General features: G+C 40.5%; 2 protein-coding genes across 2 annotated transcripts; one reads left to right on the top strand and one right to left on the bottom strand.

Moving 5' to 3' along the window:
* Nucleotides 1-405: 405 nt before the first annotated feature.
* Nucleotides 406-1,359, top strand: LOC101663685 (olfactory receptor 10A4). The gene has a single exon (XM_004716403.2). The coding sequence runs from the start codon at nucleotides 406-408 to the stop codon at nucleotides 1,357-1,359; it is 954 nt and encodes a 317-aa protein (XP_004716460.1).
* A 3,369-nt stretch (nucleotides 1,360-4,728) lies between these two features.
* LOC101649789 (olfactory receptor 2D2) lies at nucleotides 4,729-5,676 on the bottom strand. Its single transcript, XM_004716435.1, has one exon. It carries the CDS (start codon nucleotides 5,674-5,676, stop codon nucleotides 4,729-4,731), a length of 948 nt encoding a protein of 315 aa, XP_004716492.1.
* Nucleotides 5,677-12,674: the final 6,998 nt, after the last annotated feature.

Here is a 12,674-nt window from a genome sequence, read left to right as displayed (position 1 = left end):
GTGAACCCAGTGATCTGTTTTTGTTTCATCTTTTTGTTTTTGTATTTTGGAGGACACAATGGCTCGATCATCAACAATTAGAACAAGAAAGGTGGAGAAGAAGTCCACGGGATGCTCCCTTTCAAAGGACATAATACAAAACAACCAAACCCACTGCCCTCACCCATTCCCACTCATCATGAACCTCTAGGGCAGGGGAGACTGCTCCATCAGGTGTCTGAGGCTAGAATCTTTGCAGGAGCCCATAGAAAGGGGGTCCGTTCAACTCACTGCCTTAGGGCTAGTAGTCCAACATTGAGACCACTGCAAACCTGGAACCAGGACATGAGAGGAGTCTAGAAAATATACAGACACCGCCCCCATTCCCCTGGGCTTTGAATGCTTAATGAAATCTTGGGCCAAAGAATGTGGGGAAATTGGACAATTGTCAGTGAGTTTGTTCTTGTGAGCTTCTCAACCCTGTCCTCTGAGCTCCAGGCTTTACTCTTTCTCCTTTTTTTGGCCATTTACCTGATTACCTTAATGGGAAATGTCCTCATTATCTTGGTCACTACAGCTGACTCTGCTCTTAAAAGTCCCATGTACTTCTTCCTCAGAAACTTGTCCTTCCTGGAGATAGGTTTCAATTTGGTCATTGTGCCCAAGATGCTGGGGACCCTGGTCATGCAGGACACAACCATCTCTTTTCTAGGCTGTGCCACTCAAATGTATTTCTTCTTCTTCTTTGGGGCTGCTGAGTGCTGCCTCCTGGCCACAATGGCATATGACCGCTATGTGGCCATCTGTGACCCTTTACGGTACCCACTCATCATGGACCACAGGGCCTGTTTCCAGCTGGCAGCTGCTTCCTGGTTCTCAGGTTTTCCAGTGGCCACTGTACAGACGACATGGATTTTCAGCTTCCCATTTTGTGGCCCCAACAGGGTGAACCACTTCTTCTGTGATAGCCCCCCTGTCATTGCCTTGGTCTGTGCTGATACCTCTCTGTTTGAACTGGAGGCTCTGACAGCTACTGTCTTATTTATCCTCTTCCCTTTCTTACTGATCCTGGGGTCCTATGTCCGTATCCTCTCTACGATATTCAGGATGCCCTCAGCGGAGGGGAAACGCAAAGCCTTCTCCACATGTTCCTCCCACCTCTTGGTTGTCTCCCTCTTCTACAGCACTGCCATCCTCACGTACTTCCGTCCACGGTCAAGCGCCTCTCCCGAGAGCAAGAAAATGCTCTCGCTCTCCTACACTGTGGTGACTCCCATGTTGAACCCCATCATCTACAGCTTAAGGAACAGTGAAGTCAAGGCTGCATTGAAACGGGTCATTCACAGGACTCTGGGCTTTCAGAAACTAAGACCAACTTAGGTTGAAATGGAAGCAGCAGAATGCAAGGACAAAAGGAAAGGAAACGGAATTCCAAAATGGATTTTTGATCTGTACACTTCCCAAGAGCCACAGTATACATGCTGAGTTTGAGACTTTCTGTTGGAATTTGTTTCTGAATTAAAGGACAAAAGTGAACCAAGAAAGAATAATAGTGGGCCAATATTCTTTGGGATTGTAAGAACAGAAAATCCAAGGATGCTGTTAGTTTTCACTGATTGGGAAGATATCTGAAGGGCGATACATACCTTACCTATCACCTGCCGTTTGAAATTCATTTTAAACTCTCTTGAACTTCTCCACACCATTTATTTTTTAATATGCTTTGTATGGCTCTGTTTGTCCAAATATTCTAACAGCAAATTTCCGGTATCTCTTTGTACACAAGGTAATTAAAGTAATGATTTTTTAGTATTTTATTTTCATTCATTATATCTTTTATTTTCAACAAATAATTTATTCAGCAACCAGCATGTGTCTGGCACTGTCCTGGGCCCTGAATACATTAGTGAAAAAAGCAAATTCCATGCCTTATGCTGTTTATATTCCAGTAAGAAAGAGAGATCATAAAAGACATTTAAAAACTCCAGTGATTCATCAAGTACCACATGATTAAAGGGCCAGCAACTGATGGCTTCTTTGTTTGCTACCATATTAGTTTGTGCCTTATATGGAGAAAGAAAACTCTATGCTGATGATTGCCTTCATCTCAAACTATTTACTTGGGATATAAGAGTTCCTTGACAGAAATAGTCTACAGAACATCCCATTCTCATAAGTGGGCAGATTATGAGAAGCTGCTGTAAATAATCCCAGCATTCTTTATTGTCTATATTTTTTTCTGTAATTCCATTTTGATTAAATGAAACCTCTTCTTTTTCAAGGTTGCACATCAAAAAACCAACACAATAGTCTCTTTTTAGGACTTTTCCCAGAGTTTGGCATGAACCTGTCAGAACAAGTTTAATCTCCTTCACAAAGTGCCCCTTTCCTCTGAAGTAGTAAAGGTCCCAGATGACAATCCCCTCTAAAAGTAGTCACCATAGGAATTGATCAATGAAAAGGTAACCAACTCGTAGGGTTCTGTTTGCATAATGACAGTCATACAATTAAGTAGATTGGCACCATTATAAAATTTAGACAGCTTGAATCGTTCCTCCACTTTGAGTTTACTGAGCATGGGTGTGTAGGCTGAAGAGTACCCACCACCAAAGACCTCTGAGCTCCACAGCTCCTCGGCTCCACTGCTGAGCTCCACGACCTAGGAGTATGCTGCTTGGCAAGGGAAAGTACTTTGCAGGTGTGCTTCAGATAAGGACCTTCTGCCAGCACTTTCACACAGGCCCTTATAAAAAGAAGGTCCAAGAAGTCTAATGACAGAGAAAAAGTGTAAAGATGGAAGCAGAGATAAGACAGGAAAAGAGAAGGGGCAACATTACTGACTTGGAAGATGGACGTTAAACCATGAACTTAGAAGTTGGAAAAACAAAATAATGAATAATTCCCTCTAGAGCAGCAGTTCCCTACCTATGGTTCGCGACCCCTTTGGCGGCTGAATAGCCCTTCCACTGGGGTCGCCCGATTCATAACAGTAGCAAACTTACAGTTATGAAGTAGCAATGAAAATAATGTTATGGGTGGGGGTCCCCACAACATGAGGAGCTGTATGAAAGGGTCATGGCATTAGGAAGGTTGAGAACCACAGATCTAGAGCCTCCAGATGGCGTGCAGGTCTGTCGAGACCTTGATTGTAGCAAGTGAAGTGATTGTGGATTTCTGATATCTAGAACGCTAAGATAATAAATCTATGTTGGGGGAAGTGCGAAGGTTTGTGGTAATTTTTACAACAGAAAACAAATATACTAGGTCATCTCCTGTTCTTGTCAGGTAAAGTCCCAAACGTCTGTCATTCTCACCTGTGCCACTCCTTTCCCACTTCCAAACAACAACAACAAATTCTACTTCATTTGAAAAATGGAGGTGATCAGACATAAAAGGCTTCTTTTTAGACCTTTACTTCTAAAATGTGTCCAGCGTTGTCTGCTTCTCTTTCTCCCCCTGTCTTCTGGATTATATATAACGCTCCCATTTCCTCATGAACCATTTGTGAGAAAAAAATAAATCAGCAAGAAAAGAAAAAGGACCCGAGGATTGATAAATACCACCCCCTCTCCTCCAGTCCCTTCGAACTCACAGCAGCCCTGCATGCCAGAGTAGAATGGCCCTCAGAGATTTGCAAGCTCGCGCGTTTTCTCAGAATACAAAGACTGCCGCCTCTTGCTCGGAGAGAGTGGCTGCTGTGCCCCAATAACCAATGTTGTGATTAGCAGCTAAGTGCTCGAACCACTGCGCCACCAAGGCTCCTAGTAATACGTCAGCGACGTAAACTAGCCAGTGGAACTCTGTAAGCAGTCCTCCATAAAATCGGTCCTTGTCCTCAGACAAGGTCTTCTTCAAATTGTGGGGGGACCTGCTTCGCACTCTTGAAGCGTATCTCTGCTGAATAAACTACCGCTCAGCCTTGTATGTGTCTGACTATCTCTGTTATTGCGACTGGCCACTCGGGAGGAACTTCTTAGTTCATTCTGAGGAAGAAAAGCTCGGCGACAACAGCACGTAGCAAGTACGATCGGCAAGAGACAGGCAAAGTCTACTTCATTATAATCAGGTTCTACGGTACCCACATCAAGCACACACATACACACAAATCCTATCTAGTCCACAGTAAGTGATTGCTGGTTAATGGGGCACTGGTGGCACAAGTCAAGGATTCAGCTGCTAACCAAAAGGATGGTGGTTCAAAGCCATTCAGAACCTTCACAGGAAACACCACCCCTCACCCTGGCTATCCACTTCCTTAAAGAGTGCAGCCTTTGAAACCCCATGAGCCCTTCTGCTCTGTCCCAGTGGGTCGCTGTGCGTCCGAATCAACCCAACAGCACCTAACCCAACAATGCGTGTTCCTTTGGGAGCCTTGATGATGCAGAGTTCCAGAAACTCCAGGCAACAGAGGGGCTGGAGGGGGAACGGAATTAGATACATGAAACTATACAACAAAAGTGAAAAGGTCGATTATCTGGTTTCCAGGGTTGATAGACTATGAGTCTTGTCCAGATAGAGATGTTCTAATCCTTTGATGCCAAAAGCCAAGCAGGAGCAAAGCAAACATCCCTTCTTCTTGCTCCACAAGTCATTGTCCTCCCATACAATGGAAGTCTGGAATGAAAAATGGAGGGTGGATGCAGGACTAGATGCAAAAATGAGAATTTCACCACAGACTCAAAAGGAAGACAACTGCTCACTCATCAAGCCTTAGACAAATAGGCAGCAGCAGGATCTCTTCATTCACTCTCAGAGGTTGAACCCAAGTTTGCACAGGAAATTCCTTGTGGCTACTTTTCTCAGAGCCCCCTTCACATCCTTGTTCCTCAGGCTGTAGATGAGGGGGTTAAGCATTGGAGTTACCACTAAATAGAACACAGACACTAGTTTTCCCTGCTCTTTGGAAGACTTTGGGGTCATGTACGTGATAATTGCTGACCCATAAAACAGGATGACAACCATGAGGTGGGAGCCACAGGTAGAGAAAGCCTTCAGCCTCCCAGCAGCTGACCTCATCCTAATCACAGTCACTATAATGTTGCCATAGGAGACCAAAATTAAGGAAACAGGTATGAGGAGAATCACGACCCCCATCAGAAAAATGGCCATCTCTGAAGTGTGGGTGTCGGTGGAGGCGAGGACCAACAGGGCAGGGGCCTCACAAAAGAAATGAGCAATGGTGTTGCTGCCTCGGTAGGGTAACCGCAGTGTGAAGGTGGTGTCCACAATAGACACAAGAAGGCCGCTGGTCCATGACCCTGTGGCTAGCTGGACACACACCCTCCAGGTCATGATGTTGGAGTAATGCAAAGGATTGCAGATGGCCACGTATCGATCGTAGGACATCACTGCCAGAAGGGCACATTGTGTCCCACCCAAAATGAGGAAGAGTAGAAGCTGAGCTGCACAACGTTGGAATGAAATGGTCTTCTTCCTGGACAGCAGGTGAACGAGGGCCTGAGGGACAGTGATGGTGGAGAAACAGAGGTCTGCCAGAGACAAGTTGCAGAGAAAAAAATACATGGGCGTGTGAAGACGGGAGTCGAGCCAAACAAGGGACATGAGAAGCAGATTTCCAAGCACAGTGACCAGGTAGACAAACAGAAATAAGACAAAGAGCAGTTTCTGGGTGTGGGGGTCATCAGAGAGTCCCTGGAGGATGAATTCTGTCACCTGTGTCTCGTTGATCTGTCTCATAGCTGGTGTTTTTTTTCCCACTGCATGCCACTCAATGATGTAAATGACCAACAAAATATGTAATTCAGAGTTAGAAGGTTTAGGATCTTCCCCTAACCACTGTCAAGCATTTCCAGAATCCCATTTATGTTCCTTTCATTGGAATATTTTCAGTGTTGCGAAAGTTAGTTCTTTATAAGTTGATGCATTGGTGTAATCTGCGAAGAGAAGAGTACAGCAAATGCATCCATTTCTTTATTTTACATTTCTCCTTTCTGGAAACATAGCAATAGACTGTATTTATCTGGGGTGAGGAGGTGTAGATCATTCTTACATAAGGCTAAGGGGATGACTGTTGATGTTGATTCAAAAGAAAAACCATATCACAAACTCCTACACTATACCGTATATACTCGAGTATAAGCCTACCCAAATATCAGCAAAGGCACCTAATTTTCCCACAAAAACTCCATTAAAAATGTGCTGAAAAACTCAGCTTATACACAAGTATACACGGTAATCCCTTTGGCAACTCTATCTTCAGCTCCAGCTCTCTGCTCATTTCGATTGCAAATGAGCTTCTAACCAAGAAATGCAGCAACAAAATAGAATTTTCATTTAAACCACCACTCGGCTAGGTTCTTACTCAATCCAAACCCAGCTCTATGCCTCCACTTCCAGTCTACCATCTTCCACTACTTCCAGAGATTAAATCCCTTGCAAACTGTGGTTCTGCTTTGTTTTCATCAGAGAATCTTGTAAAATAAAAAACATTCTCTTATGAAATTACACAATCATAAACGGATACACTAGCATTATCCTCGCATCAAGTTAAGGGGACAGTAGCATTGATTATCTTCACATCAACTTAAGCAGGTGAGTGTTGATTCAATTTCCAGTGTCATAAACTTCTAAATATTTTTCATAGTAAGAAACTCTTTCAAAATATCCAAAAGGGACTTTATATTCCTCATCTTTCTTCCACATTTCTATTTTATTTTCTTGTATCCCCTGCATTGAATAAAATAGACTATTTGAATTTTAAATGTTTAATCATTCATATTTCAAGTAAATGGGCACATATATTTTTCACAATAAAACAAATGTTGGACAGTGTCAAAATTAAAACCTCTTCTACCTCAATGCATACCATTTAGAAAGCAAAACAAAAACAAAATAAGCACAGACTGGGAGAAATTTCTCAAGTTATGGATCTAATAAAAGATCAGTATCTAGAAGGCATGAAGAACTCTTAGAACAAACAAATGAGCCAATTTAGAATTGGGTATTTTCTGAGGAAGATAAGCAAATGGTCAATAGGCACATAAAAAGATATTCCATGTCATTAAACCAAACTAAACCAAAGCCGTTGCCATCTAAGCTGACTCATCATGACCCTTTAGGACAGAGTACACCTGGCCCATCGAGTTTTAATGCAAATCAAAACTGCAAAGAGATACTTCACTCACTAGGATGGCTGTATTCTGAAAGACAGGTGATGGCAAGCTTTGGTGATGATGTATAAAATTTTAAATTCTCAGACATTTTGAGAGTACTATCTGACAATTCCTCAGAAAGTTAAACATAGAGTGGCCCAGCAAGTGCACTGCAAGGTGTTACCAAGAGACTGGAAAACATATTTCTACACACACAAAGCTTGTACACAAATATTCATAGCAGCATTATTCATAAAAGCCAGAAAGTAGAAACACCCCAAATGTGCACCCTGATGAATATATCAGTAAAATGTGATTGAATGGAATATTACTCAGCCATAAAAATAAATGATGTACTGATACAAGATAAAACATAATTACGATTCCATTTTTACGAAATGCCCAAAATAAGAAAATGTATAGTAGCATAAAGTACATCAGTGTTGGCTAGGTCTCAAAGGATAGAGGTGACAGCTAAGTATAGGATTTCTTTTTTAATGTTCTAAAATGTATCGTGGTGATGAGGATTGCACAACTTTGTAAATACACTAAAAGCCATTGAATTAAAATATTTAAGTGGATGAATTATATGGTCTGTGAATTCTAATTAAATAAAGTTGTTAAAACTAGTAAAATAACTATGTGCAAAAATGAGACAGATATTTAGATGTCTTTTTTTAAGTTCAAGTAACATAAAAATATATGTGATACAGTTAAAGTTTCCCTTCACATACCCTCAAGCTCATACCCTCCCACAGATCATAACTTGGTTTCCATATTTCCGAGTGTTATTTAGTCATTTAAGTGCATATGTGGGGTGGGGGGGGGGGTAGATGGACTTATAAAGTTTACATATATCTTAGTGACCTGGGTGTTTTTTCAACAAATAATCAAGAAAACTTGAAAACCTTCCCTAGTCAGTACATATAGCTCTACCTAAGTCTTGATATTAGTTATGTGGCATTGCATACCATACATAAACAAAATCCAGTTAACTACTCCTGTACATTATGATTGGATTCAATGTGTACTACCACAAACAGCTGTTTTATGAACGTTCTTATACCTACACTGATGTTCCCCTGTGCCAATAATATGTATAGAATAAATTCAAATGGTTAGATTGCTAAGTACAGACTTTATCCAAGGTTTATATATAAGGTTAAGCATACCTTTATTTTTGAGAGATACTGCCAATAACTAAAACAGTTCCTAAAACCATTAAGACATTTCTACCTTGTAAAAAAAGAAACGTTCAATAAATGAACAAAAAAAATACCTGAATAAAAACAGCATCTCTGCCAGGTACCCTTTTAAGGCATCATGCTGACTACAGATGGAATGGATCCTTTATTTGACCTCAGACTGTCTTTCCAGCTATCTTATTCCTCTCAAGTTAATGGGACACACTGCTGTTTGTACCTCACTGCTTCTTACTTGACATAGGCGATCTATTTCGAGACACACCTATTACATAGAGTGTTATTCTCCTTGGGTACTCACAGCACTGGGAATACTCCATCAACCATTTTTGTTGAGCAAATACTACGTGCCACTTGGTACAATCCATTTTTAAAACCCATTTGGAAACCTGCTGGAGATTCACAATGAAGAGTCAGTCCTTGGAGCCAAAGAACCCTAGACAATGGAATGCAAGCCATGGTCATGGTCTAGCCTCCGACCCTAATGTGGGTACTAGAGCATCAGATTTGAAGCCCACATTAATTTGATAAATGAGTCTGTATGATCTAACAATTACTTAAATCCGTGGAACACAGAGTTGTTTCTAAAGGGAAATTACTGTCAAAATAGACGATGAAACAATATATTTTGTTGACACCAGCAATTTTAAATGAGGACTTCCTGAATTCTTATCAATTTAATGTAAGGTGCTATATGATTGAATCTTAGAGTTTCCATGTTCTGTTTCAGCTCAATTTTAGTCTTGCTCTTCTTTCCACCAAAGTTTTTACCCTTCCCAGACTAGAAATTTGCATCAATCACACATCCAGAAATCAAGGGGGAATTACTGGTAGCCTCACAATGTTTCTCATTTTCATAACCGTTAATAGCATAAAACCAAACATTTGTCTCAAAGGTCAAAGTAATGCCTATGACCAGGGAGTAAAGTAATTAAAGGACACCTATAGAACATGGATAGTATTCCTATCTCTTCTTCATTCCGCTCGTAAGCATCGGTTTTCAAATATCTCAAAGGTTTTCAAAGTTAGGAAAAATACTCACTGAGAACAATTTCCTTAGTGATCCACACATTTGCTTCATTCCTCACTTCCGTTCCCAACACACGTAGACACAGACACACAAACACATTTACAAATGGATGGTCTGTAATAGATAGACATGTGCACTTACACCACCCAGGCCCTTGCCTCTATCTTAGCACTAAGAGATTAAATTCAATTATTTGTATTCCTCTGTGAATGCAAGATGTTCAATGACAAGGATTACACCTGAATCATATTTATTCACAGAAGATAAGAAAATTCCTGTCATGTAACGAGTAATCACCACATATTTCTTCAGCTGTTTTTACCTGAGCCAAAGCCTAAGAGACTGATGACTGTGAGGCAGAGATCAGTGTGCGTGGTCGGGTGACAGAGGTTCCCGCTGATGCAGAGATTACAGCATCAGAATGCTGGACACCAGAGCCTCCCTGCTTTGATTTTTAAAAGCATGCTTTTCCCCCAGGCACATGTGGAGAAGAAGATCGTGCTCAGGTGACTGGAAATCTGGCCCAAGTCAGGAATCTTAGGTAAGAAAATCATGCTTTCTGTCAACTGTTTCTCACCATACTCCTTTTCCCCAAGTTTTACACCAACTTGTGCATTAATTTCTCTAAAACAGCACATGATACTACACAGCAGGATCACTGAAACCCTGTTTAATCTGGCACTTCTTTTAGGAATAGGAGACTGAGGAAACCTATAAGAACCCAGGGAAAGCAATCATTGCTCTTCCGTTTTTAAGATTCTTTATCTTCAGAATCACGTATCCCATCCTCCACATTCACTTACTGTCTTCCAAATCCAGCCTCATTACAACATTAGGAATCCCAGTGAAAGGAGTTTCTGGAGGTCCTGCCCATGTCTCTATCAGTAGAGAACGAGGATTCTTCTTCACAAGAAATTCAGGGTTGTAATCATGATTTCATGAATAGATGATCCACCGTGGACACAACCTTGGTGAGAACCATTAACATAAAATTTAACACTAAGAATTAGATTGCTTGGGAAAAAATTAGTTGGAATTGAAATTTAAAATCTATGAAGAAATTGAAACCAATTAACGCACAATGTATCTCAGGTCTGGCTTATTTTCCTCCCTTCATAATCTCACAAATATGTTCTCATCGGCTAGAAAAAAAAACTAAATTAGAATCCCAAAGCCAGTAGAGTGTCTCACTGTTAGGAAAATGTTACTGGTGCATTTGCAGCAGCAGGGGCAAGGTGCAGACAAGAGTCTCTTCTTAGAAAGGTAGAGAGCTCAGTAAAATCTCCAAATTCAAGCAGGAATGGGAACGTGCACGTCTCCCTTGCCTTTATGCTCTATACAAAAGGTTTATCATGGACCTCAGGTCCCTTGAACAACAATCGTTCCTCTCAAATGGAGTGAGTGAGGAGACACCTGGGTCGACCTCTAGTTCAGTGCTCCTGAGGATTTCTGAGTCATTAGCAGTTTCCTCTCAGATTATTCCCTCGTGGATTTAAGGAGGACAGAAAATCACTTTTAGTTACCATTTAAATTCTTGTTTACAGGATCCATCACCAGTTTTCAACACATGTCTTATTTCAGGGGAGTATTGCATGGTTGTGGTTAAGCATCTGGTTTCTGGATGAAAAATGCTAGGTTACACCCGAGGTATATTGTCTGTGATTTTAAAAAATAATCATATCATCTGTAGAATGTACCTGTAATGTGCCCAGGAAAATAATAACTACAGAAACATTCTTAGAATACTATGTACACATATTAAGAGTTCAATAAGTAATTCCTCTGGTTATTATCATCAGGGTTTGTGTTGTTGCTAGGTGTCATCTAGCTGGTTCAACTCATAGTTAGTCTATGTATAAGAGAAGAAAATGCTGCCCAGGCCTGAGCCAATTAAACAACTTGACCTGATAGATATTTCAGAGCTCTCCACCCAAATGCAAAAACAAAAAAAATTACATTCTTTTCATGCTCACATGGCACATACTCGAAGATAGACTGCATTCTGGGACACAAGTCGAATCATTATAAATTCAAGCTAATAGAGGTAATACAAACTTCTCTCTCCAACCACTAAGGCTGGAAATCAACAAAAGGACAATTGAGAAGACAAGGGCAAACAATTGGAGGATGAATAACTCCCTATTGCAAAAGGAGTAGGTACTCACCCATATCAGAAATTAAATTAGGAAGTTTCAGAACCAATCACAGGATCAATATATAACCCCCTCCCATGGGGACGAATAAAAGAAAAGTGGGTGAGGGGTGACAGAGGATGATGTAAGATATGGAAAAATAATCTATAAATTATCAAGGGTGTGTAATGGAGGGGGAGTGGGGGAGGGAGGGATGGGGAAGAAATGTGGAGCAGATATCAGGTGCTCAAGTGAGAAGAGAATGCTTTGAAAATAATGATGGTGGCATATGTGCAAATGTGCTTGACACAATGGATCAATGTATGGATTGTGATAAAAGCTGTAAGAGTCCCCTTTAAATATTTTTTTTCTTTTTTAAACTGAGAAAAGTTAGTCATGAATTTCTTTTTTTTTAAATCATTTTATTAGGGGCTCATACAACTCTTATCACAAAATATTTTATTTGAAGGGAAGAAATAAAAATAATTCCTCTCATTTAAAAGTTTGACTATCTGCCCTGGTAATTAAAATAAGATACATTTTTTTTTATGGGACATGATTGTTACATTAAAATAAAACATCATTTCAAGAGTCAAAAAAAACCCCTAAATTATTGACACTTAATTAATGTGATGGATGATGTGATATTATTGTAGAACTTCAGAGCAGTTCTTAGAACGACACCTGGCTATATAATCATCTGATAAAATTCAATTTTCTATCAGTTTGCTCTTGCATTGTTTGACCTTCATTTACTAAGGTTACATCATGTGTATATAAAATTTGTTTTGTTTTATTGAATATTCATAGAACATTAACAAAGCAAATTCAATTCCCACCCAACAATTCACACACATTTTGGTTTGGTTTGGTTTTTCACATTTTGTGTTTTGTGACATTTGCTACCATCCCCTCAATGTGCCGTCACTCTTCCCACTTTTCCCTGGACTCCGCATTTTTATTCCTCCAGCTTTCTGTCCCTTCCTGCCTTCTGAACTTTGTTTATGATCAAAGGCTGCCATTTTGGTCTTGCATGATTGAGATTCTGGGGAGCACCTTCCTCATGGCTGTTAGTTGTTGGCTTTATAGTCTCATTCATTGTTTGGTGTGACATGATCTCCACAAGTAGGATAGTTCTAAATCTGAAGGATGTATAAGGACCCTAGTCTTAGAGAGAAGGGGGCAGGGACACCTATCTCTATCAGACCAGTAAATATGG

The sequence above is a fragment of the Echinops telfairi genome, unplaced genomic scaffold, assembly GCF_000313985.2.
Source record: "Echinops telfairi isolate 266 unplaced genomic scaffold, ASM31398v2 ScPeMD7_60;HRSCAF=208, whole genome shotgun sequence".
NCBI lineage: Eukaryota > Metazoa > Chordata > Mammalia > Afrosoricida > Tenrecidae > Echinops > Echinops telfairi.
This window is presented reverse-complemented; position numbering and strand designations above follow the sequence as displayed.

Coding starts and splice junctions, on each gene's coding strand:
- LOC101649789 (XM_004716435.1), bottom strand. CDS start 5,676: ATGAGACAGATCAACGAGACACAGGTGACAGAATTCATCCTCCAGGGA.
- LOC101663685 (XM_004716403.2), top strand. CDS start 406: ATGTGGGGAAATTGGACAATTGTCAGTGAGTTTGTTCTTGTGAGCTTC.